The following is a 26,785-nucleotide window of genomic DNA, read 5'->3' as shown; positions in this document are numbered from 1 at the left end:
CCCTGGGTGCTCAGTGTCCTCCCTCAGAACATATCCAATCCACAAGAGAATCACTGCCTGCTTCCCTGTTAAGCAGGATCATGGACCTGTAAGTGGAAGAAGAATCTTACACCCCGGTCCCGGCAGTTCTGATGGAACTGGAAAGGTTGTCGTCGTCCTCTTCTGTTGCAGTGACTCATAATCTTCCCACTGCCTCAGAATGATTTTCATCTAGTCCAGGAGCTCTCAAGGAGAGTTGCAGGAGAACTCCATATCTCACTGGAGGAGATTCAGGACTTGCAGCATAAGCTCCTGGATATCCTACATACCTCTGCACCAGCAAGAATAGTCTCCCAGTTAACAATAACATATAAGAACCAGCCAGGGCTGAATGGCATACTCCCGCCACATGTTCTGCCAGTCTCAAAGGAGTGGAGAAACGTTACTACATCCCGACCAAGGGATCTGAGTACCTCTTCTTCTACTCAGCTCCGAACTTGCTTGTGGTCCAGGCTGCTGCAGAGAGGACCAAGCAAAAACATTCTCAGGGACAAGGAAGAGAAGTGTCTTCATCTTGTCAGAAAGTCTTATCTTCTGCCAGTTTGCAATTCAGGATAGTCAATTATCAAGCTCTATTGGCTGAATATGACTTTCTGAATTACACTAAGTTTGAAGAATCCACTGATGCCTTACCACAAGGTCCAGGGCCGCTTCCAGGCCCTCATTGATGAAGGGAAACTCATAGCCAGAACTGCCCCTCCTGTCTGCGGTAGACATTGCTGATACCTCCTCCATGGTCATTGCCACAACTATCGTGATATATAGAGTTGTGGCTTCATGCTTCTGGTTTCCCTAGGGAGATCCAGAACCCCATCAAAGACTTCCTTTTTGAATCCCATCGTTTAAATCAAAAGGTTGAGTTCTTACATACACTGAAAGACTCTAGGGCTACCCACTGCTCATTGGGGCATGAGTATATGTGCCAGAAACAGAAGTTACATCACCTATCATTGTCCCAAGGTACTGGCTGTCTCAATTCTATCACCAGAGATCTTACGAGCCTCTATGGAAATGTCTGAAAACATCCCAAAATCCAAATATCTTGCTTCCCTGGTCTTCCATCACTGTCTGTCTTCCCTTTTGCAGGCCCAGCCTCAAGCCAAGAGGTATTTTTGATGTGAGCTGAAGAGCCAACAACCACAGAATCTAACACCTCATGACCCCTCCGTTCCCTTTGGGTGTCACATAGTACTCTTTTACCATTCTCGGAGTGCAATAACAATGGGCAAATCAGTGCTGAATGTCCTTTGCCATGGCTATATGATTGAGTTTGTCATGCTTCTTCCTTCAAAAGTTCCATCCCCATCCCTCTTCAGGAATCGCTCTCATGACAGTATTCTCTTCCAAGATGTGAACTCCTAATTGCATCAGGGAGCAATAGAACAGAAACAGGGTTCTACTCAACTTGCTTCCTGATTTCTTAGAAAAAAGGAGGTTGGAGACCAATCCTCAACCTCCATCAGTTTAGTCACTTCATCTGCAAACTCAAGTTTCACGTGGTCACATTGGCAGAAATCATTCCCTCCCTAGAAAAAGGCATTTGGTTCACAGCTCTCAATATGAAAGACACTTACTTCCATGCCAACATCCATCCTGCCCGCAAACATTTTTTCAGATTCATGGTGGGCACTGGCCATTTCCAATACAGTACTTCCTTTTGGAATAGCTACTGCTCCCAGAGTCTTTACCAAAGTATTTTCCATAGTGAGAACTCACATCATGTGTTCTAATCTTGTTTTTTCCATACTTTGACAACTGGCTCCTGGCAGCCAGATCCCACCAGGAAGTCCTCGTATCAACCTCCATGTTACTCAGTCCTTGCTTCGCTGGGAATCAATGACAACATCAAGAAATTGCTCATCAGCCCCCACAGTCACTAGATTTCATAGGGGCTGTCATAAACTCTATTACATCATGGGAATACCTGCCCATAGACACGTGTCAGGCAATGAACACCATTTCTCAATCATGAATGATCCACATGTACCGGTCAAGATGTGCCTGTCTCTTATGGGCCACATGGTTTCATGTACCCTACATGACCCGTTTCATGAGACTTCATCTTCACTGACTCCATACATGGCTCCATTCTGTGTACTTGCAAAGCTGTCATTCTCTGGACCTCAGGCTGAAAGTTCCGGCCAAGATACTATCATCCCTACTACTGTGGACAGACCCCCATTAGGTATGTCTGGGGTCCCTTTATTCCCTCCTCTCCAAGCAAAATTATCACCAACATGTCTCTAATAGGCAGGGGAGTCCATATGGGTGACCGCTTAGCACAAGGCACCTGGACTCTTGGGACTCCAGGATGCATATCAACATCTTGGAACTTTGAACAGTGCAAAGGATGTGTGAATCCTTTCTCCCACTCCTATATCAACAAAGAAAATCCCCCCACTCTCTGCACAGAAGTGGTCAAGCTCTGGAACTGATGCATCAAATTATACTACCTGCAGCTTACCTTCTGGGAACACAGAAGGTGCTTGTAGCCTCACTCAGCAGGTACTTTGTGAGTGACCGGGAATGGGAGCTTCAAAATACGGGGCTATACAACATCTTTGAACAATGGGGGACCCCAACCAGGGACTTATTCGTTTCTCAGACCAATAGAAAAATGCACCAAATACTGCTCCAGAGGAGGCATCAGCTGTCGCTCCCAGTTGATGCTCTCCTTCTCTTGCGTTCAGACCAAATCAACGACACATTTCCTCTACTTCGTTCCTACCGTGTTTTGTTGATGCTCTATCCTATTTACTGCTGTCCTCTGGACTCAAAATTCTTTAAGTGTTGAGAGTTCCAGAATCTCTGTAGGAATGGCAGTTTCAGAGAAACAAAATTACAGGTAAATAAACCCTTTTTCCCCCTCTGCCGAGTTCCATTCTCCCATTATGCCTTGTTCCAGTTAACTTCTTCCTTTTAATAGGTAACTTACAGCCTCAAAAGAACGACTGTTTTTTTTAAATGTGGGAAGGCAATACAGATCCTAATTTAAAAAAAAAATCATAGCATGCCTTGCATCCACAGTTTCGTTTCTTATGGTCTCCCTTCAGATCAACAGTTATCTGCTTTCAATTTTCACTTAATGTTTTATTTCCTTCCTTAGGTGAGGAATTCTTTCAACAAGAAAGGTTTGGATAGCTTTGACATTTATAGACTCAATTGCAAAGAAGTGCCAAATATTTGCAATGCTTTCTGATTGGCTGTGGTTTATAGTTAGAACAGGTTTTTTTTTCCTGCATAGATGAGTTATTTCTCTAGTGTAGCTTTTGGGGATGCAGGGAACTGAGTGTTTAATTTTTAACAAAATTTACACTGGAAATCTATGGCAGATGGAAAAGTCCAGTTTTTTCTGTAAAACTACAAAACATGAACTTTTAAAAATATTTTGTTTCCAATGTAGGAGCTGACATGTCGAGAAGAACTTCTAACTCTCCTGCTGTCGCTTCTACCATTGGTGTGGAAAATACCTGTCCAAGAAGAAAAAGCGATGAGTATGTTTTCATCATACTACACTATCAGAATCATAGCAAAAATTATGTATTGTAGTAATGTGTGCTTGAAACTTAAAAAAAATTAAAATCCTGGATTCAAAACCATACATAACAAGGAATTTCATCAGGCAATGAGTCTTGCATTTCAATCTGGTGACTTCCTTTTTTTGAGTTCTGTATACTTTCTACCAATAGAGGGAAGACTAAAGTATCTTACGTATAGTTGACCCCACATTCCTCTATATTTTAAGTCCTTTGTTTATCTGACTCTTGTTACCATATGTAGATTCACCATACTTAAAAAGCAAGTCTGATAGTCTACTGCAGGGGTCGACAACCTTTCAGAAGTGCTGTGCCGAGTCTTCATTTATTCACTCTAATTTAAGGTTTCGCGTGTCGGTAATACATTTTAATGTTTTTATAAGGTCTCTCTCTATAAGTCTATTATAAAATAAACTATTGTATTTAAAGTAAATAAGGTTTTTATAATATTTAAGAAGCTTCATTTAAAATAAAACTAAAATGCCAATCTTATCAGTTTAGTGTGATCCTTTTCCTTGCTGAGTTTTCTTATGTGCACCACAGCACATTGGTGGCCGGAACTCCAGACCGGCAGCGGGCTGAGCCTCTCGGCCAGCCACTGGCCCCGCTCAGCCCACTGCTGGTCTGGGGTTCCGGCAGGGGTAAAAGTAACTTAAATTTCTTACAGGTACTGTCGTATTACAGCCCCCCTACGGGGGGGAGGAGCTCAGGGGCTGGGATGTGTGTGGGGGAGCACTTGGAGCAAGGGGTTGGGGTGCGGGGGGATCATGGCAAGGGGTGGGGATGTGGATGGTGTGGGAGTCGGGGCTGGGAGCATGGGGGGTGTAGGACGGAAGTCCCTGGGAGACAAGGACTTGGGGCTGGACTGGTACAGTCCCGGTTGCGGCCGGGTTACCTGGATGGTGGATGGGTCCCTGCCTCATGCTGTTCCTGTTTCTGCCATGGGAGCTGTGGGCCAGCTGTGTGGGGGCACTGGATCTGCAGGCAAATGGGGGGCAGCGGCAGAAGACCAGAGGAGCGGCTGGAGGGGGGGCACGTCAGGCTTTTTGGCGGCTGGTCCTTCCGTCAGTGAGGGACCTGCCGCCAAAGACTGAAGCGGCGGCGGTAGAGCTGCCGCAGATCGCGATCGCAGCTTTTTTTTTTTTTTTTTTTTGCTACTCTGGTGGCAGAAATGCTGGAGCTGGCCCTCAGAAGCCCTCTGGCCTGCCACTCCCTTCCCTCAGGGCCGCAGGACGGCACAGTGGCGAGATAGGGCAGCAAGACAGGCTGGGATGCGGACACTCCACTGCACTGCCCGCCGGCCCCTTTCACTTGCCTGCTGCTTCAGCCGCCAGTGCAGCCTGCAGAAGAGTTCGGCAGCCAGTAGGCCCTCTCCACTTCCCCAGCTGGGAGTGCGCTGCGCCCAGCATAGGCCAGCTCTGGGTTCCGGCTGGGTTTCGGTTCCGCTGCTGGCCCCTGCCAGCTGGGTTCTCAGCCACCGGCCTGCTCAGCCCTGCCACCTGCGGTTCCATTCGCTCAGGCTGGGCGCGGGCTGAGTGGGGCTGGTGGCTGGACCTCGGCGTGCCATTAAAAATGTGCACTCGTGCTGTAGGTGCTGACCCCTGGTCTACTATATGTGTAACTTACTGCCCATCTTGGGCAGTAAAGCCCAATTGAATTTCAGCTTGACTGACGCAAAAACATCTGCTTGTGACATGTTGATAAATTATGGCTTGTCAGGATTAGTTTACACATATGTATCACTTAAAAATTGTCTCAACTTGTCCTGTTACAGTGTATAAAATATTTCTGTCATTTCCCACTGAATCCCTAGAGCATTACTATGTGGTGAACTTCAGAAACATTTCTCTCATAGGAGCTACTGGCTGCGTTTCTTGTAATTTTTTCTTCTCTGTGATAACTTTCATTTTTCCCAGTTGCCATTACCTCTATGCATGAAGGTTTTTTTTGTCATAGGGGTATAAGGGTCTTTCTCAGGCACAGAATTGTGCTTTTTATAAGAGGGTGAGGATCAGCGAGAACTACTACCTGTTTAAACAATAGTGCAGCTGCATGGTGCTATCAATGGTTTAAACTCTATCATAGACCAGGACAGGCTTTTTTTTTTTTTTTTTTTTTGCTACCCTCTTATCTCATCCCCAGAGCTCCTAAGAAGGGGGTAAAAATCTCTGCAACTGGTTTACACGTTATACCATTGGTAGCACCAGTGCAGCTGCATCATTGCTGAAAAAATGGGTATGTAAGTTCCTTACGTAGAGACATCCTATGTCTGTTTCTAGCTATTGGATATAATTTGAGTCCAGGCATACAAGCTACTAAAAATGCCTATTTCACCCCTTAATAATGATTCTCAAATCCTACTTAAACTCCTGAGCAGTCTTAAATTTCATATACATGGTACAAGCAGAAAGCAAATAGGCTGTCATTGGATGTTCTCCAGTTTTTGTTAGCAATATACATTATATGCTTGGATGTCACTTTGGCCTCACTGTTGAGGGCATTCAGCGCATTAAGGGTGGCAGATATTTCCCCCTTCCTCCCTCCTCCCCCCCCCCCCCAAAAAAAAAACCTCCACCCCCCCACCCCCCCTTCACAGAACCCACGGTGAGCTACTTATTAAACTCAGGCGTTTTATCTAAACCCCCCCCCCCCCCAAAAAAACAAACCCTTTGGCACATATTGGTAAAACTACTGGAAGTAGGATTCTTGAAAGTCAACTTTAACAGATGTAATACGTTGGGGGGGGGGGGGTTTGTTTTTCTTGAATTTTTTTTTAGGAATTATTTGTGTAGGGGTGAAAGAAGTTTAAGTTAAGATGCTTAGTTCACAAGTTCTGCATTGTTGTAAATACAGTTTTTAGTTTTTCCATGACCAAGCATTTTTTGGAATCTTTTTGTTGAAGAGAACAGAGTATATATTCTCTTAACAGGGTTGGGAGTCAGGTAGCACTGAGTTGTTACATCAGTTCAGCCACCGATTTGCTGTGTTGCATTGGGTGAATTTCTTGTGTGTGCCTGATCCCTGTTTGTTTGAGGATAAGGCTTATAATACTTCCCTTGGGTGTTGTGGGATTAGACAACTTTTGTGCAATGCTGTGACCAGGTATAGTGGCGTATATTAAGTGCATATTCTTTTATTAGGTTTGTATATGAACAAATTACTTTCTTGTAAAAGTAATCATATTCAACTTGTTAGCACAATAAAAGATAAGAGCTTCAAATAGTTCTTTGTCAGAGATTTAATATTTTGGTGTATTGTTCTGATATAGCCAGAGTTAAGCATGTCAGTGTGCTTCTTTAAAGTAGGGGATTTTTTTTAACAGGTAAGAGGGGTTTCTAAACCACATTTTGCTAAATACAATTTTTTTCTGTCTCAAAAACTTAGTCTATGTTGATCTAGGCAAGGGAAATGAAGTGCTGCTGCTGTTCAAGAAGAAATATAGAAGTGTCAAAGTCCAGATTTTGATTATTAGTGTTTAAAGAATGAATAAAAGCAAAGCATGTCCTGTGGGAAATCTTCAGAGACACTAACCGTGTGTGTGTGTGTGAGAGAGAGAGAGGTTCAAGTTATAAAGTGCTACAATTGTATTTAATACAAGTTACTTTGAATATATATAACTATGAATATATGTAATTTTTTTCAACAGATTTCAATCTACCCTTCACAGTTGACATATGCCTGACCAAAGAGACACGTTCAAGTTCTTTGAGATCTGCACATGAAAAACAAAATTTAGAAGGAATAGTTCATCCATCCATTCAGACTCCTGTAAAATTAAATTCTTCATTTCGAAAAATTAGGCGTCAGCGCAAAATCACCCATCGGTATTCTGTGAGGGATGCAAGAAAATCTCAGTTATCCACTTCGGATTCAGAAGGCAATTCAGATGACAAGACTTCCATAATGATTAAACACAGGCGGTCTCAAATCCTACAGCCTTTTGTAACACACGTACCTAGGGATGATTACCATGCAGAAGTAGTACGAAGTTTTAATCCCAATCCCATCAGTCTAGAAAATTCCAGACAGATCATTCCAACACAAGAGTCAAAATCTGAGGTTTTAAATGAGTCAGATGAAGCAGCAGTTGTCAGCAGCATGGACAATTCTCCATTTGATTTGTGCCATGTCTTGTTGTCATTGTTAGAAAAAGTATGTAAATTTGATATTACCTTGAATCACAGTTCTGCACTTGCAGCCACTGTAGTGCCCTCCTTAACAGAATTCTTATCAGGATTTGGAGACTGTTGCAATGTGAGTGGTGATGCAGAAAGTGAAGTGGTTTCTGCAGGCTGGACAGAAGAACCTGTGGCTCTGGTTCAAAGGATGCTCTTTAGAACAGTGCTGCACCTTTTGTCCATAGATATTACGAATGCTGAAACTATGCCTGACAACTTGAGAAAAAATCTAACAGACTTACTTAGAGCAGCTTTAAAAATTAGAACTTGTTTGGAAAAGCAGTCTGATCCTTTTGTTCCAAGACACAAGAAAACACTACAGGAGGTTCAGGATAACTTTGTGTTCTCCAAGTATCGCCACAGAGTCCTCCTTTTACCTGAGCTTCTAGAAGGGGTTTTGCAGATTCTGATCTGTTGTCTTCAGAGTGCAGCTTCCAATCCATTTTATTTTAGTCAAGCTGTGGATCTCGTTCATGAATTTATACAACACAAGGGATTTAAACTATTGGAAATGACAGTGCTTCAAATGGAATGGCTGGTCTCAAAGGATGAGGAAATAACTACTGAAGCCTCAGAACATCTAAAAGCCCTAATCAGCAGCATTATGAAAATAATCAGCACTGTCAAAAAAGTGAAATCAGAACAGCTTCATCAGTCAATGTGTACAAGAAAGAGGCATAGACGATGTGAGTATTCTCACTTCATGCATCACCACAGAGATCTCTCGGGGCTTCCGGTTTCTGCTTTCAAAAACCAGGTTTCCAGAAACCCCTTTGAGGAGGTAGTAGATGGAGAAGTTCATTATCCTGAACGCTGCTGTTGCATTGCTGTTTGTGCTCATCAATGCTTCCACTTGCTGCAGCAAGTTTCTTTGAGCAGCACCTGTGCTCAGATTCTATCAGGTGTACATAATGTAGGAATATGCTGTTGTATGGACCCAAAGTCTGTGATTACTCCATTACTTCAAGCTTCCAAATTACCAGTGTTAAAAAACTTTCAACAGCACATATTGAGCATCCTTAACAAGTTTATATTGGATCAATTGGGAGGAGCTGAAGTTTCTCAAAAAATTATACAAGCAGCCTGCAATATTTGTACTATTGACTGTGACCAGCTTGCTGAGCTAGAAGATACCCTGCAAAGCAACTCGACTGATATTGGTCTCGCATCAAATTTTTCATGTCCCTCTTACAGGTTTCAAGGGATTTTGCCTAGTAGTGGATCTGAAGACATGTTGTTGAAGTGGGATGCTTTGGAGGCTTACCAGGACTTTGCTTTTGAAGAAGACAAACTACGCAGTGTGCAGATAGCAAGCCACATTTGTCATTTAATCCAAAAGGGCAATGTGGTGGTTCAGTGGAAGTTATACAACTATATATATAACCCAGTGCTCCAGAGAGGGGTTGAGTTAGCACATCACTCTCAACAGCTCGGTATAACTGCAGTATGCAATCACGTATGCAGCTGTCATAGCCGATGTTTGCCCCAGGAGGTACTTCAAATTTATTTACAGACACTACCTGCATTATTTAAATCCAGGTTTGTTAATTTTGTATTTATTACTGGGAAAACTGTAGCTGTAAATTACAGAAGTGTTTTTACATTCATCACTGATATAAAATGTAATGAATTTGTGGTTGGGTAGCAGCACATACTTGGAAATGAAGATGATGGGGGCCATGTAAATAATTAGGATTGAGATCTTTTATTATCTGACTTTTTCCAATAGGTTCATAAACCTCAGAAGGTCTCAGATCTGGGATGATGGTATCCACACTATAAAATGTATAAAACCTTTATACAGAATGCAATATACAAACCTATTTTACACTTCTTATTCCTGAAGCAAAAGTTAGTTGGGGTGTTGAATAGGTTCATGTGCCATTTTTGTGAAGGAAGTGGACTGCATAGAATTACATCTAACTTCTGCCATTGCAACTGTATTCATAGAATTCTTAGTACATCCATAATTCTAACAAATTATATTTGAGGCTTAAGATAGGATTGCTTATAATTCCAAAATGACAAGGAACCGCTTCCTTGTTGCTTCACTCTTTTTTTCTTTTGTTTTGTTTTTTGTTTTTAATCTCTTAGTATAGAAAGCCTTCACTTTCATTTTTTTTAAATATAGTTAAAGTATAAGGGAAGATTCTAGAGAGATTTTTTACCTTTTAAAAAAGTATGGTATGCGCTTAAAAGCACAAACAAGGATATATATTCTTTCCTTCCTGCAAGGGACTGTGGTCTATGTGGCCCAATTGCAACTCTGAAAATTTCAAGTGAATTCAATCTACCATGTGAAGTTACAGTTATAAAGACAGACTGCTCTGGTTGTATAATAGAACCAAACTTATAACATCTCGAGAAAATGGATAGTGACAAAATCTAGCTATTTTGATTAGTATAGAAATGTAAAAGCCTGTTAGAAAATAAAATATAAAATTGAAAGATTGAGGAGGGAAAAGTGAAGACTAGAGTCAGTAAGTTATCTAAGACAATCCATGTACGGCTTGGTTAAAAAATAGGCAGTGGAAATAACATGAGTATTCAAGTTAGTTAGCAGTGTGACGATTTTTTTTTTTTTTTTTTTTTTTTTTTTTTTTTTGGAAACACATTGCTCAATTACAGTGAAGGGCATAGGTTTCATCAAATGATTACTATAATCAAAAAGACAAATTATTAGGCAGGTCAAAATGAGAACAGCTGGAGTGCTGCATCCATTTTTGGGCACTGCACCTTTGTAAGGATGTACATATTTTGGAAATGGTTTAGATAAATGAGATTATAAATGTCTTAAACTCTATAGCCTACTTCCACAACTAAATATTCTTGGTTCAGGGAGGGAAAGGAAGAAGAAAGCTCTAGGTTTAATGTTACAGAAATATGTAAATTCCTAAAAGAGTTACAGAGACTTCAGGCTAGGATTTGGATGAACTAATAACTTTTCTTTGTGCGGGTAAATAGACACTCCTAGAAATTTAAAGTAAGTAGAATTTGGGTTAACATGTGAAAGGGTGCTTTTTTTCTCTGTGTGGAATCAGTAATATTTTGCGTACACTATGACGTTGTTTTAAAACATCAGACTCAGAAACATGCTTGTAAAATATTTCAGATAAAATAAAAAGTACATTTTGTTTGTGGACCTGCATCATATTCAAACAAATATTCTTGCTAACTGTAGTTACATAATGTTCCAAAATTGTTATATTCAAAGGGAACTTGTGCTTTCCAGTGAGTAACAGAAGTAATAGGGACAATGACATATATTTCAAAATTGTTCTTCATTTAACACGTTCGATAATTCTAAATGATTGTTTCTTTTTTTTAAAAAGAGCATCAGAGGCTCAGGCAAGTGCCAAACCTTCTGCAGCAAACTTAACTGTAGAGGTTAATTAAAACACTCTTGTGGCCCTAAATAGCATGTTCTTCCAATCCACATGAAATGAATTATAGTAGTCTTCCATTTATGCATCCCCTATTTGAGAAGCAAGATTGTGTGGCTTCTCTCCCACTATTGAATGGATTATCCTTAATCAGGACTCTAGAGTAATGCAAAAGCTGTCCTCCGTAGATTCTTGCTAATAAGCCCCAATAGAGCAGTAAATGTAAAAGTGTTGGGGTTAAGGTAAACTTTGATGCCAGTCTAACTTTATTTATAACCCTGGTATGTAATACTTGGGTATACATTTTACTGTAAAGATAACTTCCTTCTTGAATCCTAGTAAAGTGTGTTCTATTAGTGTCTCTGGAAAAAGAATCTCAAAAGCTCTGTTTATGCCCAGCTTATATAATAGTGAAGTTTTTGTGTGCTTTCTCCCACAGGATAATACAAAATCTGTTCCTAAGTTGTAATGGAGTGAATCAAATGACAGAACTGAATTACTTAGATTCTGTAAGAAGTCACTCTCTGAAAGTACTTGAAACTCTGATATTCTGCCTTGGACATCAGCAGAAAGACCAAGCAGTGCCAGAACTAGAGGGTATGGATAACGAACAAAAGGAGTCCATTTTAGATTTAATGACTTCCTTTCGTAGCCAGCAGATGATTTCTGATGTTCCTCAAAGCCTGAGCAAGTTTTATGCAGGCCTCAGAAAAGCTTATCCAAAGAAGAAAAAGTGTGTCAATCAAGATGTTCATGTCAATTTGATACATTTATTTCTCTGTGTGGCTTTTTTGTGTGTAAGTAAAGAAGAGGAGTGTGATCAGGATTCAGCTAATGATTCTGAAGATACATCAGGCTATGATAGCACAGCTAGTGAGCCTTTGAGTCACAAGCTACCATGTCTGTCACTAGAGAGCCTTACTTTACCATCCCCAGACAATATCCACAGGGCAGCAGACATTTGGTCTATGTGTCGTTGGATCTATTTATGTAGTTCAGTTTTCCAGAGACAGTTCCATAGGCTTGGTGGTTTTGAAGTTTGTCATAGATTAATAATCATGATAATCCAGAAACTTGCCAAAAATAAAGAAAAGGAGCAAGAGAAAAAGCAAATTTCAGTTGCTATGGTTGAGCTTGAGGAACTAAAGAAGTCTGCAAAGCAAGAGAATGAGTGGTCACTTCAGAGTATAAGACTCTTGGAAGCTTTGCTGACTATTTGTCTACACAGCACAAATAGAACCCAACAGAAAGCGGAAGTGGAGTTGCTTCCCCAGGTAAATATATCATTTACATAAAGTTCTTAAAGATATATGTACAATACTGTCTTGCCAGTAATTCAGTGAAAACTTATTTTAGAAGTGGGCAAAGGGTAGTACTCTTGTTCTTCTAATACAGTACCATTTTTTTGGTTGAGGTTTAGTGATGAGATTGGAAGTCAAAGGACTAGACACCAGGTCGATCTGACTTTTGACTTGCTTTGTGGACTTGGGCAACTTTCTTAACCTCTTTGACTCATTTTCCTAATCAGTAAAGTGGGGAATGGTGTGTGAAGAGTAATATTTGCAAAGCTTGCTGGCCATGTAAAGGGGTATGGAAGAAATAAGTGTTATTTTAAAAACTGGATTGCATTAGCTTTGTACTGTTAATTGTGAAGTAACCAATTGCCTAAACTTCAGCAGTATGAAGATTTTGATTTACTGGCTGATAGATAGTAACAGACAGATCTTCATACTATTTTAAGTGATTGGGATGGGGCTGAGAGTGTAAATGGCAGTGGAATTCAATCAATTTAGATAAGAGATTGATGGTGGACAGGGGAAGCTAAAAATAAATTAGGATACAGTAATCATTGCATAAATACTGGGACTGAATGTAGTACAGATTTTTTTTGTTTCATTTAGCCAAATACAGAATAATATCAAGCATAATGGATGTCCTTGTTTTCTTCATGTAGAGTGTGTGTCTGGAAGATGTATTACTTGAAATGCAGGACCAGCTTGCCCAGTCAAGAGCAATTGAAACTTGCTTGGCAAAACCTCTGTTAGATTCGCTGCTTCGAGTTGCGTTGGGAAATTATTCTGCTGATCTGGATCATTCTGAAGAGAAAACAGAGAAGGTATGCAACAGTATAACACTGACTAAACACAAGTAATCTGGTTTAAGGGGATTAAAGGTTTGCTGGATCAGGCGTGTATGTGCTACTCATAAATAAAAAAGCATTTGTTGTCACATTATCAGAGGGCATGTGCACAGGCTTGTTTACAATTTGTAATGATTTTAGGGAGTCATTCCTTCATGGATGCATCTGAACACCATTGAAGTTAGTGGATGTCTGTTTTATTTGCTGTGGTGATCATAAATGAAAGTGCTTATGCACAAAGGGAAAACCAAGCAAGGTGTATATATCATCATAGTATTGATTCAGGGAGAATAGCTCTGAAACTTGTTTCAGTTCACTTTTCACTCTACAACAAGGATAAATTCCCCCCCACTCCCCAAAAATTTTTTTTCAAGAAAGCTCTTCAGTATAGGAAGCTGATTGACGTGATCCTCACGTTTTAACTGTTCGTGCTGCCAGAAAGTCAAGTTTAAGAACATGGGGGCCCCTTGACAAAATCCTTTTTCCTGTTTAAGACACATTTTATGGGGTTTTTTTTTACTCATCCTAAAAAAAATCAACTTACATTTTTGCTTTTAGAAAATATCCTCCATCCCTTTTGGTTTTGTTTTTTTTTGTTTTTCAATTTAAGTTTTGACTCATGTTTGTAGAGACAGTATTTCCCAATAGGTATTATGGACTGTGCTGTTCCTTCCACTTTCAAGAGCAGAGAGAATTCTGATCTGGAAGATCCCACAGCATTTGGGCTTTTGAATGAAAATGAAACCGTTGCTTATAAGTTTCTAAACTTGTTTTGTTTTTGTTTTTTGAAATATGGATGTCAGGTTCTTCATAGTGAAAAGGCACCTGTTCCCCAACCTGAAGATCTTTCTGAAGAAGCTGAAGAATCACAGTGCTGTAGTTTTAAACTCTTTACTGAAGAGGAAGGCTATGAAGCAGATAGTGAAAGTAACCCTGATGACAGTGAAAGCAAGGATGAAGGTAAATGCAAACTTTGCACAAGCATCAGGCAAAACCATCTTTAACTCTTTTATAGACTAGCTTTTATCAGGTGATTTATGTGAAGTACTGGACTTTTTTTTCCCAACATGCAAAAGTGGAATAGATTGCAGAGGCCATAACAGATTTTCAGTTTAGGGGTTTTTTTTTTTGTAGTATGAAACAACTTCATTGCAGGAGAGAGTAACAGTTCACATCTATTTTATCTAAATGTTGTGGGGAAATGTTTTATGCATTGAGTTTTGGCTTCTGTCAGATTGCTCTGAAGTACTGTTGAGTCATTCTCACTGAAGTGTGTTATTGATTGTGATCTAAAAGCAGTTTCTTCTCCAGATAGGATCATGAGTAAGTAGTATGTTTTTTTTATAACTCCATGCTCAATTTTTTTTACAGTGTTATCTTCCTTGTAAAATATTTCCTAGTCTGATCTTAATCTGTGTGCCTACACTAATTTTTATAATAACATACACATCCATTGTTCTTTTTGTTACAAAAATGGTTTTTCAACTTAAGCCTACAATCTAAATATTTACTTTTGTATAACAATTTGATCTAAAGTATGCATTAATTATAATTGAGTTGGAGTTGTAATTTCAATAAGGTCTGTCAGTGGTTCTTTGTACATTGTAAATCTGTGTAGCAGAAATATTAGACTAGGGTTGCCAACTTACTAACTGCACAAAACCGAACACCCTTCCCGGAAGTCAAGGCCCTGCCCCTACTCACCACATTTCTCCCTCCCTCACTTTTGTTGGGGGTACAGGCGCCTTATTTATTTTTTGTTGGGGCCAGAAATAAGGGGTTCAGGGTGTGGGAGGAGAGTTGGAGTGCAGGAGGGGGTATGGGCTCTGGTCTGGGGGTGCAGGCTCTGGAGCCAGAGATGAGGGCTTTGGGGTGCAAGGGGGGCTCTGGGTTTGCAGGGGGGCTCAGGGTTGGGGCACAGGCTTACTTCAGGCGGCTTCTAGTCAGCAGCTCAGTGGGGCTGAGGCAGGCTCCCTCCCTGTCCTGGCTTCATGCTGTGCCCCAGAAGCAGCCAGCAGATCCATTTCCTAGGTGGCGGGGGGTGGGGGGGCAGGAGGCTCCATGTGCTGCTCTTGCCTGCAGGCACCGCCCCCCAGTTCCTATTAGCCGTGGTTCCCAGCCAATGGGAGTGCAGAGCCAGGGCTCAGGCAGTGTGTAGAGCCCTGTGGCCCCCCTGCCTTGGAGTCAGACCTGCTGGCCAATTCCGGGGCACAGCGTGGTGCCAGGACAGGTAGGCACTACCTGCCTTATACCCGCAGCACCACTGGCTGGACTTCTAATGACTTGGTTGGCAGTGCTGAGCGGAGCCACCAGGGTCCCTTTTTGACCTGGCAGCCTTATTTTAGACATAGTCTCCTGTATATATTAAATCTGTCTGAGTAAGAAGGGAATTCTGGAATTTTTATGGCTTACTGGAAGTACTTGCACAAGATATCCAATAAATGTACTAGTTGCAATTGTTTGTGTGGCAAGTGTCTTTGCTTTAAGTAGTAGTAATCTTAAAACCAAACCAAACAATAACTAACTAAACCCCAAACAATCAACAAAATTTCTGTTTTTTGTTTCAGGAACAGACACTAAAAGAGAAGTGGAATGCATGGTCCCTTCAAGTTATTCCAGTGACCTAACTGAAAACATCAATCAAGGAGAACTAATATACCCTGAAATCTGTATGCTAGAATTGAAGTTGCTCTCAACTGGCAACCCAAGCCTAGATGTACTTGCCCATGTTTTCCAGAGCTTTTTGAAAGTCATCAGGCAAAAGAAGAAAAATGCCATTTCCCTTATGCAACAGGTAGAAGATGAATGTGATTAGCAAAACAGAACTTGTGTAGCATGTTAATAGGAAACTGATGAAAATATTTAAGTATATACTCTTGCATCCTATCCATTATTTCATATTGGAATATTTGATATAAACTGAAATGGTTTTTTATATGACTAAGTTACAACTTAGTGACATATAGGGTTAAGTTAACAGACAGCATATTTTAAACAATGTACTGAAAGATGTTTTATCTATCTGGATTCTGAGTTCAAGTTTGCAAAACCTTGTTATGCCTACAACTGTTTATAGTCACTGTGGGCTGAATGAATAGTGCTTTGCAGCTGATCAGCATATTTTAAAAAATGTTGTAGTCATGTTGGGCGTAGGATATTAGAGTGACAGAGTGGGTGAGGTAATATTTCTTTTTTTGTTTTTTGTGTTTTGTTTTTTAATTGGACCAGTTTCTGTTGGTGAAGGAGATGAGCTTTTGACAGAGCGCTTCTTTAGGTCTGTGTCACTTGAAAGCTTATTTCTTTCATCAACAGAAGTTAGTCCAATAAAAGATATTACTTCACTTACCTTCTCTCTCCAGCATAAGGCCAAACACTTATGTATCCAGGAGCAATAACTCTTGGTCCTCCATTCTGGCTACCTGTTTTTCCCCCTCCACCCTTTTACTAGCACCATACTGTTCACAAGAATCATTACTAGCCCCAGAGCTAATGTAATCCTTTTAAGTAATCCAATTAAATAGACTGACTAGTTAAAAACAAACCTGTACCCCACATATGACAGAAGACCATTCACGCACTATGAATACATGCCTGTGATCTCCTGAGAGTCTTGGGCATTCTAAATATTTCTGAAGCTTTTTGTGCTATTTTTTTCCACCATAGAGTTTTTTTGTACAAACTAGCATGCTCAAGTTTAATTGTGGAAGGCCTGTCTCTCATTTGTTGATTCTGGACAACTTAGACAAATTGGAATTTAAAATAAAGAAATTCAGAGGATGTTTTTGTTTAGCCCTTCTATGTCAGAGGAACATCAATAATAATAAATTTTAGATATGTCTCCATGAAGGAGAAAATGTGGCAAGATCTAAAAATCTTCTGTTAAATCTGTCACTCATATAATTTGCTTGTATGAAAACAGGGAATCTCTTTAGAATAAAATATTACTGTTGAAATTAAAAGGATTAACTACCTGGGAACCAGTGATCTGGAACGGTCCAACTGATGCCGTGTGTATCAGGAAACCTTCACTGTCTGCCCACTGCATTGGCATGTCATATGAATTCAAATGGTTTGGTTTTGCAAATTTACTATAATGTATTTGACTGTCTCCCCCCACCCCACCTTCATCCCCCGCCCCAAACCTTCCTATACAGGCAAACCTGACCTAGACAGCTACTGTCTTAAAAACAAACACATTCCTAAAGCTACTAAATAACTTTGTATTGGATGGCAGACTCACTTGCTCCATCTCTTATCTACACCCTATTATTAGTCCTGTTATCTTTGAGTCTCTGAAGTGTCCTAGGGCAATCTTCTGGTTGATCATTGGCAGAGACAGGGTGGTCTAGCGACTCTGATCTAAGAGTGTTGAGATTTGTGTATTATTCTTGGCTTGGCTGCTGATGTGCTGTGTGACAAGGTAACTCATGGCATCTCTGTTCCTGTTTCCCCTGCCACACTTTGTCCATCTTATCTATTTAGATGGAAAAATTTTTGGGACGGGTTGCCTTACTATGTGTTTATGCAGTACCAAGCACAGTTGCAGCTTCTAAGAGCTATAGTAATATAATTAATTATTATTATTACTGCCAATATTACTTCAAGGTTCAATTCCTGTGTTCAGACAAATTGAGAATAAAGACATAAAATACCTGATCTGATTTAGGATGAGATCTTCGTGACTAGTTTTTAAATATGCTTTTGTGACTTCTTTGTACAAATATAAACAATTCTCTTGATAAATGAGAGTCATGTAACTCTTCTGGTAGTTTTACCTGTATGGACTTTACCTGGTATTTTTATGACTAAGTTGTTAATCCATCTAGTAGTCTTTTCCTATTGTATTGCCTATGATCTTTGAGGCTTTATTATGACATAGAAAAAGGGGAAAATCCTATATTTTAATACAAATTAATGTATTTAAAATATAAATAACTTTTAGGGGATAACCTTAGAACCCAAATCACCTATGACTCCATGAGGAAAGAAAGTTGCTGATTGTATGTTTATTAATTAGTCAGTTTTTAAATAAACCCCGTTCCTGAAGACTCAAAAGCCTCAAGAAAATATATATAATTTGATTTCTTTTTAGAAAGTGACAAGAATACTTTCTTCATATCTAACACAATGTTGACTTTAGAAAGAAGAAAAGGAATACAAATCTATTGGACTAATCAGTTAGGTGATTTATGAGCTAAAATTGTTAGACTGAATTATGAAGGATGCAGTTTTTTACTAGCAGTGAAAGTGAGTTGCTTTAAATGTTAAAACACTGTTTCACCTTTACTTGACCTATGAGAGTGTGTAATTTGCTTATATCTGTACAGTAAATTACTGTAGGGTAGTACTTAATTTGTGATGATGCAGAAAAGATGACATAGGTTCCTGCAATGTAGTCTGTAAGAACATTGAGTTCTCAAATAATTGCCAGACAGGCAGTGGCTCAACAATTGATGCTTTAATCATCTTGATCCCAAAGGCTGTCTCATAATCAGAAGCATCTGAACTAGTCAGAATCTTGCAAGCGAATTCAGTAGTTCTTTGATGGAACAAATACTAAAAATCACAATTAAATCACTAACAACATTTTATTTGGCAAAATCAGTTGTGAATATATTGGAATACTTAAAACAAATTCTGTTGAGTTTTGCTCTTCAAACTGATGTGAATTGTTCAGATACCTAACTTTAAAGTTTTTCTTGAAGGGTGCTGTAAAAAGTCTTTTGGGAGGATTCCTAAACATCTTGATAAAGAAGGACTCCAGTTTTCCTGGTGGGTATTAGTGTTTGTTTTTTGTTTTTTGTTTTATTTAAAGAAATGCTGAAATTGTAATCTATATGTTATACAGTTACAAGTTGATATGCTCAAACTTTCAGCCCGCAGCTATTATTAATGAGCATGCAAAATTGACAAGCACATCCATGGGCACATGCAGATATCCACACTTACATGTACAATCCAAGTATGCTTGCATTTTACACTTTTATATACAAAATTGTGTTGGTTTTTTTTTGGTTCTGGTGGTTTGGGTAGGGGAGTGATTGGAGTCTGCATAATGCCAAACAGGTGTACCTGCGGATTTGAAAGGTTGTCTGAACACCTGGACCGAAGAGATTAGTGTTAATTTAGTGTTTCTATTTTGTAGATGACCATGTAGCTTCTTCAAAAGAAAATGACGTCATTACTTCTATAATACATTTTAGAATCCATCTATTTGTTTTTAAATGTTTAAAAGTGAAATTAGCGTTCACAGAAAGTTTCAGCTTGATATTAGAGGATCAAGTCCTCAAGAGGTACAGCCATGGCAGTTTAAGCCTCTTCATAGGCCATTTATGTAGGGATACCTTTTGAGGTGAGAATATCTTTATACCCAAGCAACCCGTGATTTCTTACCTAAGGTTTCCGTACAAATTAATTGTGATCTGTGTATTTTGGACCAGCCAGCTTTCTTGTATTGCACGTAATTTAAACCACCTAATAAAATGTCTGGTAGCAATGATTTCTAGTTGCTACAAACCCAGCCTAGAAGTGACCAGATTTGTGTCTTGGTAACAGGCAGCTCCCATTTCACCTTTTTTTTCTTTTTTTTTTAATTCAAGGAAAAGCCCTTTTTTGGCCAGAAGTGGCTATTCTGATTTAGTAAATGAGGTAGATGAAATTATCTATATTCATTACATCTGATTTTTGTCACAGAAATGGTAGAATATGACTAGATCTGATTGTAAGGTTGTATATAAGAGTCAATTTGGTACTCTCTCCTTTTTAGGCATTTGTGTGTGAATAGTTACTTAATATATTGCACATAAGTAGTAGCCCACTTGCCTAGAAACATTTTTCATGGTGTAGTGAGCTATAGTCCTTTTAGATATATTCTGTTCCTTGCCTTTGCCACAGATTTGCTATGACATTGGGTAAGATGCTTAACTCCTCTGTCTGGTGTTCCCATTTAGCAACTGGAAATATCTGCCCCGTACGAGAGCTGTGAGGCTATATTCATTAATGTTCCTAACTTGAGATTCGTAATGGAGGATGTGTCACAAAATGTCAGTTCTAATGTTTTCAGTCAGTTTATTCTGTCTCATCTTAGTGTCATCCAAAAGGAAGTTATGACAGCAATATACTATGATATTGTGTGTGATTTTTTTTATTTAAGCATATTTTGATACCTTTTTATCATCTATATAGCATGTCAGATAGTGCTGGTAGAGCTTCTGGTGTCTTTGATGAGCTCAAGGACATGTGCAGAAGAGCTAACCCTTCTCTTGAGGATATTTTTAGAGGAAACGCCTTGTACTGTAAGTATTCTGCAAATCAGAAAATTCCTTAATGCAACAAAGAGTGGAGCTGAACAAATTGACTGGCATATCAATATATGCATTTCTTTCAGGAAGTATTAAGAAAGGGACCTTGTTATAACATGTTATAATGTTGCTGGTTAGAATGTATATAACTGCCATTTATTCTATGTAAACACTAATTAGTAGAAAAATAGATTCGTTTTGCTTAGCACAGTAAAATGTGAGGGAAGGAGTAGGAGAGTAGAGGTGGTGAGGTATAAATGTAAATTGACTTTTTTGATGGAGCATTCATTCTTCAAGTGCAAGGAAAGACTGGGTTTTGGGGTAGGGGGATGGATGATGAGAGGAGAGAGAATAATATTGAAGGTCCTTCCTGTTTAATTGCATCATGGGCAAAAAGCCTTCCAGTTTCCCAGGAATTACCATTGTTTTGTGAATAGGAAGCACTTTCAAGTTAACTAAAACAGTGTTTGAGCCTATTGCTTGTTGTGGCCATTTTCCTGAACTGTAATCTGTAGTTTTGTACAGGAGACTTTGAATATCCTTCCTTTCATTCTGTTCCATGTTGGAAGAATAACTTCATGGTATAGGCATTTTATTTAAATAGTAAGCAACAAAGCAAGAAGACACAGAAGCCAAAATATTTCAAAAGTAGCATGAGATTTTTTGGATGTCTAACTTGAGAAATATTGGCCGTAATCTTCAGAAATGTTGGGAGCCTACAACTTGATTTAAAATTAGCACTCAGGACCTCTAAATTAGGCTAAGGTATCTTAAATTGGGCATGCAAAATCAGAGGCCACTTCTGAAAATGTGGAACTGAGTTTAAATTAAGAGGTTTCTTTCTATGTAAGCTGTATATGATGCATTAGCATTGGCTATATAGTGTTAACACAATATGTTTCTGGTTTTTCTCTTAGGAGATACTACTTAAAGGTATCTTGAAGATTGTGGAGACAAATATCTATATGAGTCCTTTACAATATCTCTCCTTCCCCTTGCTAAAGAGCCCAAATTTAAATAGTAGTTCTTCACAAAAATCGACTAGTGCACTCAACAGCAAGACCGTAGGACTATTAAAAAGAGCAAAATTTTCACAAAATAAGAAGGAAGCAGATGGTGAGAATTTGACTCACCAGCTTCTTTCTTCATGGCATGTAGCCCCAATCCACCTGCCTTTGGTGGGACAAAATTGTTGGCCGCACATGTCTGAGGGCTTCAGTGTCTCATTGTGGTTTCATGTGGAATGTGTTCAAGAAACAGGAAGTCCCATAGAAAAAGGGAAGAAGATGAAGAAAAGAAGCAAACCACTCATTGTGCATGAGAGCAGTTTTGATGGCACAGGTAAATTTATAAGATTTCTGAAATCCCTCAGCTTAAGTTCAGTTATTTCTACTAGACATACACAATAAAAATGCTGAACAGAACAGAAGGCTGTAATTCAATATTAGCTGCTCTGTACTGTTAATGTATGGCACCCAAGAGTAAACTTGGCCTTATATTTTTTTGGGGACTGATAAGACGTGGTAAAATTATCTCCCACTTCCAGCTTTAACTTGAAAACAGTGAAAATATTTAAGTGTTGAACTTCTAAGCTACCCTTAGGAGTCTATAAGAGAAGGTATTACTGATTTCAGAAGTTTCATAGTGGGTTTGCCCCCACTTTGACTCGCTTGCTTTCTCAGCACTACTTATTGTTCTCATTGAATTAGGAGGCAGACAAAATCGTTTAAAATCCTTATTCAAGCAAGTAATTTCTCTGAATTAAATGAGACTACATATTTGAGGAAAGGACTGCTGCTGTGAGCAGGACCAACCCTGAAACCTTTTGCTTTCATGTGCTTCTGCAGCTTTTCAAAAATGTCACCATCTGGGCAAACATTTAGTCAAACTGTAGTCAGTGAAGGAGGGGAAAAAATAAGTTTCCCGTTTTAAACTTCTAACCACAAACCCTTTTTACCCAAGGTTACAGTGAAAAGGCTGAAATCCAAAACTTAGTATGGCTGCTCCCAGCTGAGGTCTTTGCTTTAAGCGGTAAAGGGAAAATATTTTACAAATTCCATACATAGAACATTCTAAGTATTTATTGATGCACACTAAGGCTCCTATCCAACGAAGTCCTTAAACTGATTAACTATAAGCATGCAAGCAGTTCTGTTGACTTCAGTGCTTAAGTGCTTTGCTTGGTGAGGGCCTAAAACACAAGTGAATTGTGCCTGTACACAATTACAGTAGCTGCACAGCTGGCTCTGTGTAAAGATGCTGATTCAAAGAACATGCAGATTTATTGCATCCAGATTTTTTTCTTTTTTCCTCTTAAATTAAACTGGAAAATTTTAAATGCATCCCTGTGGAGATATCTTCTAGAACAGTGGTGGGCAAACTGCGGCCTGCAGGCTGCACACAGCCCATCAGGGTAATCCACTGGCGGGCTGCAAGACAGTTTGTTTACATTGACCACCTGCAGCTCCCAGTGGCCACGGTTCGCTGTTCCCGGCCAATGGGAGCTGTGGGAAGTGGTGCAGGCTACAGGGACGTGCTGGCTGCTGCTTCCCACAGCTCCCGTTGATCAGGAATGGCAAACAGTGGCTTCTGGGAGCTGCAGGCAGCCATGCCTGCAGATGGTCAGTGTGAAAAACTGTCTCGTGACCTGCCAGTGGATTACCCTGATGGGCCGCAAGTTGCCCACCACTGCTTTAGAGAGTGCTTTACGTCAACTTTTAATGTAAGATAGACCTAACCAAGGTAGACCTAGGTCTCCAACGATGAAACTACAACATAGTGCTTATACTAGTCAATTCACCTTTAAAGAAGTTTCTTATCATATATAAGCTGCTTTTCTGCACGTTATGGACCGTAAACAGATATTGTTGTAGTCATGGTCTGGTTAATTATAGGTGCTATATATGCTATTTATTTATTTTCCTAGAAGGAAGCAAATCTGGACGAATGGAGTACCTTAACTTGGGGGACAAACTTGTTGAAGATGGCTGCATTCATATAATTTCATTGGGTTCCAAAGCATTGATGATACAAGTCTGGGCTGATTTGAACACTGGAGCATTTATATTTCGGTACTGTATATTTCTGCTAGCCCAAAAGTAGGAAGAATTGTAAGTTCCATAATGTATGACATCTTGTGCGAGCTGATCTGGAGTAGTAGCATGGAGTCAGCCCCAGGATAGAAGACAAAGCTATGTATATATATGGCCTGTAGATTATTGCTTACTTAGAACAGAAAGATAATTGACATCATGCTATAAATTTTATGGCACGGTGCTTTACAAACCTAAAGAAAGCTTCCCTGTGTACAGGCTTTGGCTCCAGCCTTTCATCTTTTTCCAGGTAGGCATGATGCTATGCCTGTGCAGAGCAAGTTGTAAGAGATGTTAGACAGGTAAGAGCTAATAAAGGACAGCAGCTGAGGGATGAATGAATTAACAAGGAAGGAGGGAAGTTGCTTGGATAGGTGGATGAAGGAAGAAAATTGATGCTTAAGAATAGGGAGGCTGTTCCAAGTATAGGAGGCAGCATGACAGAAGAAGAGAGGCAGTAAGGTGAGAGGCTTATCAAAATGGCATGGAAGAATGTTGTCTTTCCTGGGGAGATGGAAATGGTGATTGCTGAATTGTTCTAACCTTGGATCCAAACAACTTTAGGATATGCTGATAGTTATAATCCTCCTGGTCAGGCCAACTTTGGGTCTAACTTAAAACTCTTATCTGCTGGTTGATGTCCATCATAATGTGTACATTTGTGGACATCAGCCAGCAGACTGGAGTTTTTAATGGAGTTTTGCTACTAACTCCAATGTGGCCCTAACCGGTCTCCCCTTTATGGCTCTTTAGCAGCAGCTAATAAACGTGTGTGTGTGTGTGTGTGTTATATAAACAACTTCGCTTGAACCCTGAGACTGACACCTACTATAAGCCCCCAAATAACAATGTTAGGTGCCTTTTAAAGAGAAGAGGGTTATCTGGTTAGGAGATTAGACTGGTAATTGGGAAATCTGGCTTTGGTTTCTGGTTCTGCTATAGATTTTTCTGCAAACTTTCTGCTTATCCTTAGTTCACAGATGAGCTTAATTCTTACCTACCTCAGAGATATTGTGGGGCTAACCTGGCTAATGTTTGAGGTTCTTGAATTTGTGCTGATCTGAGCACCCAAATGTTGAATCTTTCATGTAAATTTGAAAATGGAACTCCCCATGATTGGGTTACCTGCTAATGCAGGGTGGTTCCTGGAGGTGTGACTGTGTCTGCTACCTTTGTTTGCTCATAGGAAACAAAAGTGTGTTTCCTATGCCATGTTTTTCATATATTTGGCTTTGTAAAAATTTGAATGCATTTTTAGTTACGACAATTTCACCCAGCCTTATATGGACAGTAGCAGAAGCAGTGGGTATTGATGGTGGGGTTTCTAAAGAATGAAGTAGCTTTTAAAGGGACCTCTTCAAAGAAAAGATTTTCTAGAAAGATATTTGCATCTCTTAAAACTTAAGTAAAGTGCTATGCCGGTATGACCAAATTTTACAGCCTGCCACTAATGTTTAAGAATTGAGGTGCTGCTGTTAGTCTCTCTCTCTCTGCTTATGCTACATCTGTGGTGTAGTCTCCTTTATATTTCTGTTGCTGGTACTGTAACAAAGTGCAACTTCATTTAAGCTGCCTTGGTGATAAATATTTGCTCAGGTTTTATTTGTATGATCTTTCTTTTGTGTTGCTAAAATGTTGCAACTAATTCTGTATGCATTGCATCTTTTACAATGAATTTAATGAAGATTTCAGCATTCAGTCAGTTCTTTGTAAGATAACATTTTCAGACATTGTAATTGATTTAGTCTGTCCGCTACCCTGAGCATTGTCTCCTGGCAAAACTTTAAAGTCATGAACAGTTAAAACAGTGCATTAGTCAGTCACTCATATTTTTAACAATCATATCGGCTGGTTTTTGTTTTTTTTTCAAATTGCTTATATTCCATGAGTGAAAAACCCATGATCTGATTTAATACTTAGCATTTGTATAGTGGTTTTAATCTTCTAAGCTGTTTATGGGAGTGTAAAATTATGTTTGTAAAGTGAGTAATGAGAATTTGACTTTTAGAACAGGTTGTATCCAAGTGTATAGTATCATAACCAATGAAGTTAATCTGAGGTGTGATTATTGCTAGTTGTTAACTTTTTTTTTGAATTTAGTAACCCTCACAGCACCCCAGTGAAGTAAGGGAGTATTATTCTTATTTTATATCTAGGGAAATTCATCCAGAGAGAATGTAAGTGACTTTCCCCAGGCTACAATGTCAAGAGTTCCTGACTCATACTTAGGTGCTCAGCCCACAAGATCACAGCTCTCTGTATTTAGAATATCTATAATTAATGGAATCATAGAATATTAAGGTTGGAAGAGACCTCAGGAGGTCATCTAGTCCAATCTCCTGCTCAAAGCAGGACCAACACCAACTAAATCATCCCAGCCAGGGCTTTGTCAAGCTGGGTCTTAGAGGTTTTTAAGGATGGAGATTCTACCACCTCCTTAGGTAACCCATTCCAGTGCTTCACCACCCTCCTAGTGAAATCATTTTCCTAATATCCAACCTAGACCTCTCCCACTGCAACTTGAAACCATTGCTTCTTATTCTATCATCTGCGACCACTGATGACAGCCTAGTTCCATCCTCTTTGGACCCCCCATTCAGGTAGCTGAAGGCTGCTATCAAATCCCCCCTCACTCTTCTCTTCTGCAGACTAAATAAGCCCAGTTCTCTCAGCGCCCCCTCTTAAGTCATGTGCCCCAGCCCCCTAATCATATTCATTGCCCTCTGCTGGACTCACTTTTTTTAACTTTCATTCAAAGAGAATTTTAAAATAAAATTGATCTTGGACCCAGTTAGAAATGCAGTTTTAGAAATATAAATAAAAGTACATATCCATAACTCTTTACCTGTTTCTTCCTTTGCTATTTTCATAGTATGTGTATGGATCCAAATGACGAAATGAAAGCTGGCCTGCTAGCACAGGCAGAATCACCAGAGAACATTTTCCTTGTAGGCAAGTGGGAGCATTTGGCAATAACATACTTGCAACAGCCAGAAGGCAAGAAGAATATCCATGGAGAACTGTTGCTATGGGTCTCTGGTCAGAGGTAAAGTACACTTCAGAAAATTCAGGCTGTAACTAAATCTTTAAGAAGCCAGCTAGTGGAAAGAGACTAA

General features: G+C 39.6%; 1 protein-coding gene and 1 non-coding gene across 4 annotated transcripts in view; both read left to right on the top strand.

Moving 5' to 3' along the window:
- Positions 1-26,785, top strand: part of LYST (lysosomal trafficking regulator) — a 206,175-nt gene that overhangs the window by 65,145 nt on the left and 114,245 nt on the right. For 2 of the 3 annotated variants that reach the window (XM_075064168.1, XM_075064169.1), the window contains exons 4-14: positions 3,443-3,533; positions 7,222-9,292; positions 11,576-12,410; positions 13,091-13,252; positions 14,080-14,236; positions 15,844-16,070; positions 18,982-19,048; positions 20,462-20,571; positions 21,495-21,918; positions 23,504-23,648; positions 26,542-26,715. In XM_075064168.1, coding sequence (XP_074920269.1) covers positions 3,443-3,533; positions 7,222-9,292; positions 11,576-12,410; positions 13,091-13,252; positions 14,080-14,236; positions 15,844-16,070; positions 18,982-19,048; positions 20,462-20,571; positions 21,495-21,918; positions 23,504-23,648; positions 26,542-26,715 — 4,463 coding nt within the window. The remainder of the gene's footprint in view (positions 1-3,442; positions 3,534-7,221; positions 9,293-11,575; positions 12,411-13,090; positions 13,253-14,079; positions 14,237-15,843; positions 16,071-18,981; positions 19,049-20,461; positions 20,572-21,494; positions 21,919-23,503; positions 23,649-26,541; positions 26,716-26,785) is intronic. The other variant, XM_075064170.1, reaches the window with a different exon arrangement.
- On the top strand, positions 25,688-25,826 carry LOC142046642 (U4 spliceosomal RNA). Its single transcript, XR_012655655.1, has one exon. It is a non-coding gene; the product is annotated as a U4 spliceosomal RNA (small nuclear RNA).

The sequence above is a fragment of the Chelonoidis abingdonii genome, chromosome 3 (genome assembly GCF_003597395.2).
Source record: "Chelonoidis abingdonii isolate Lonesome George chromosome 3, CheloAbing_2.0, whole genome shotgun sequence".
NCBI classification, from domain to species: Eukaryota; Metazoa; Chordata; order Testudines; family Testudinidae; genus Chelonoidis; species Chelonoidis abingdonii.
Note: the sequence above shows the minus strand (reverse complement) of the source record. Positions and strands in the feature narration are given on the sequence as shown.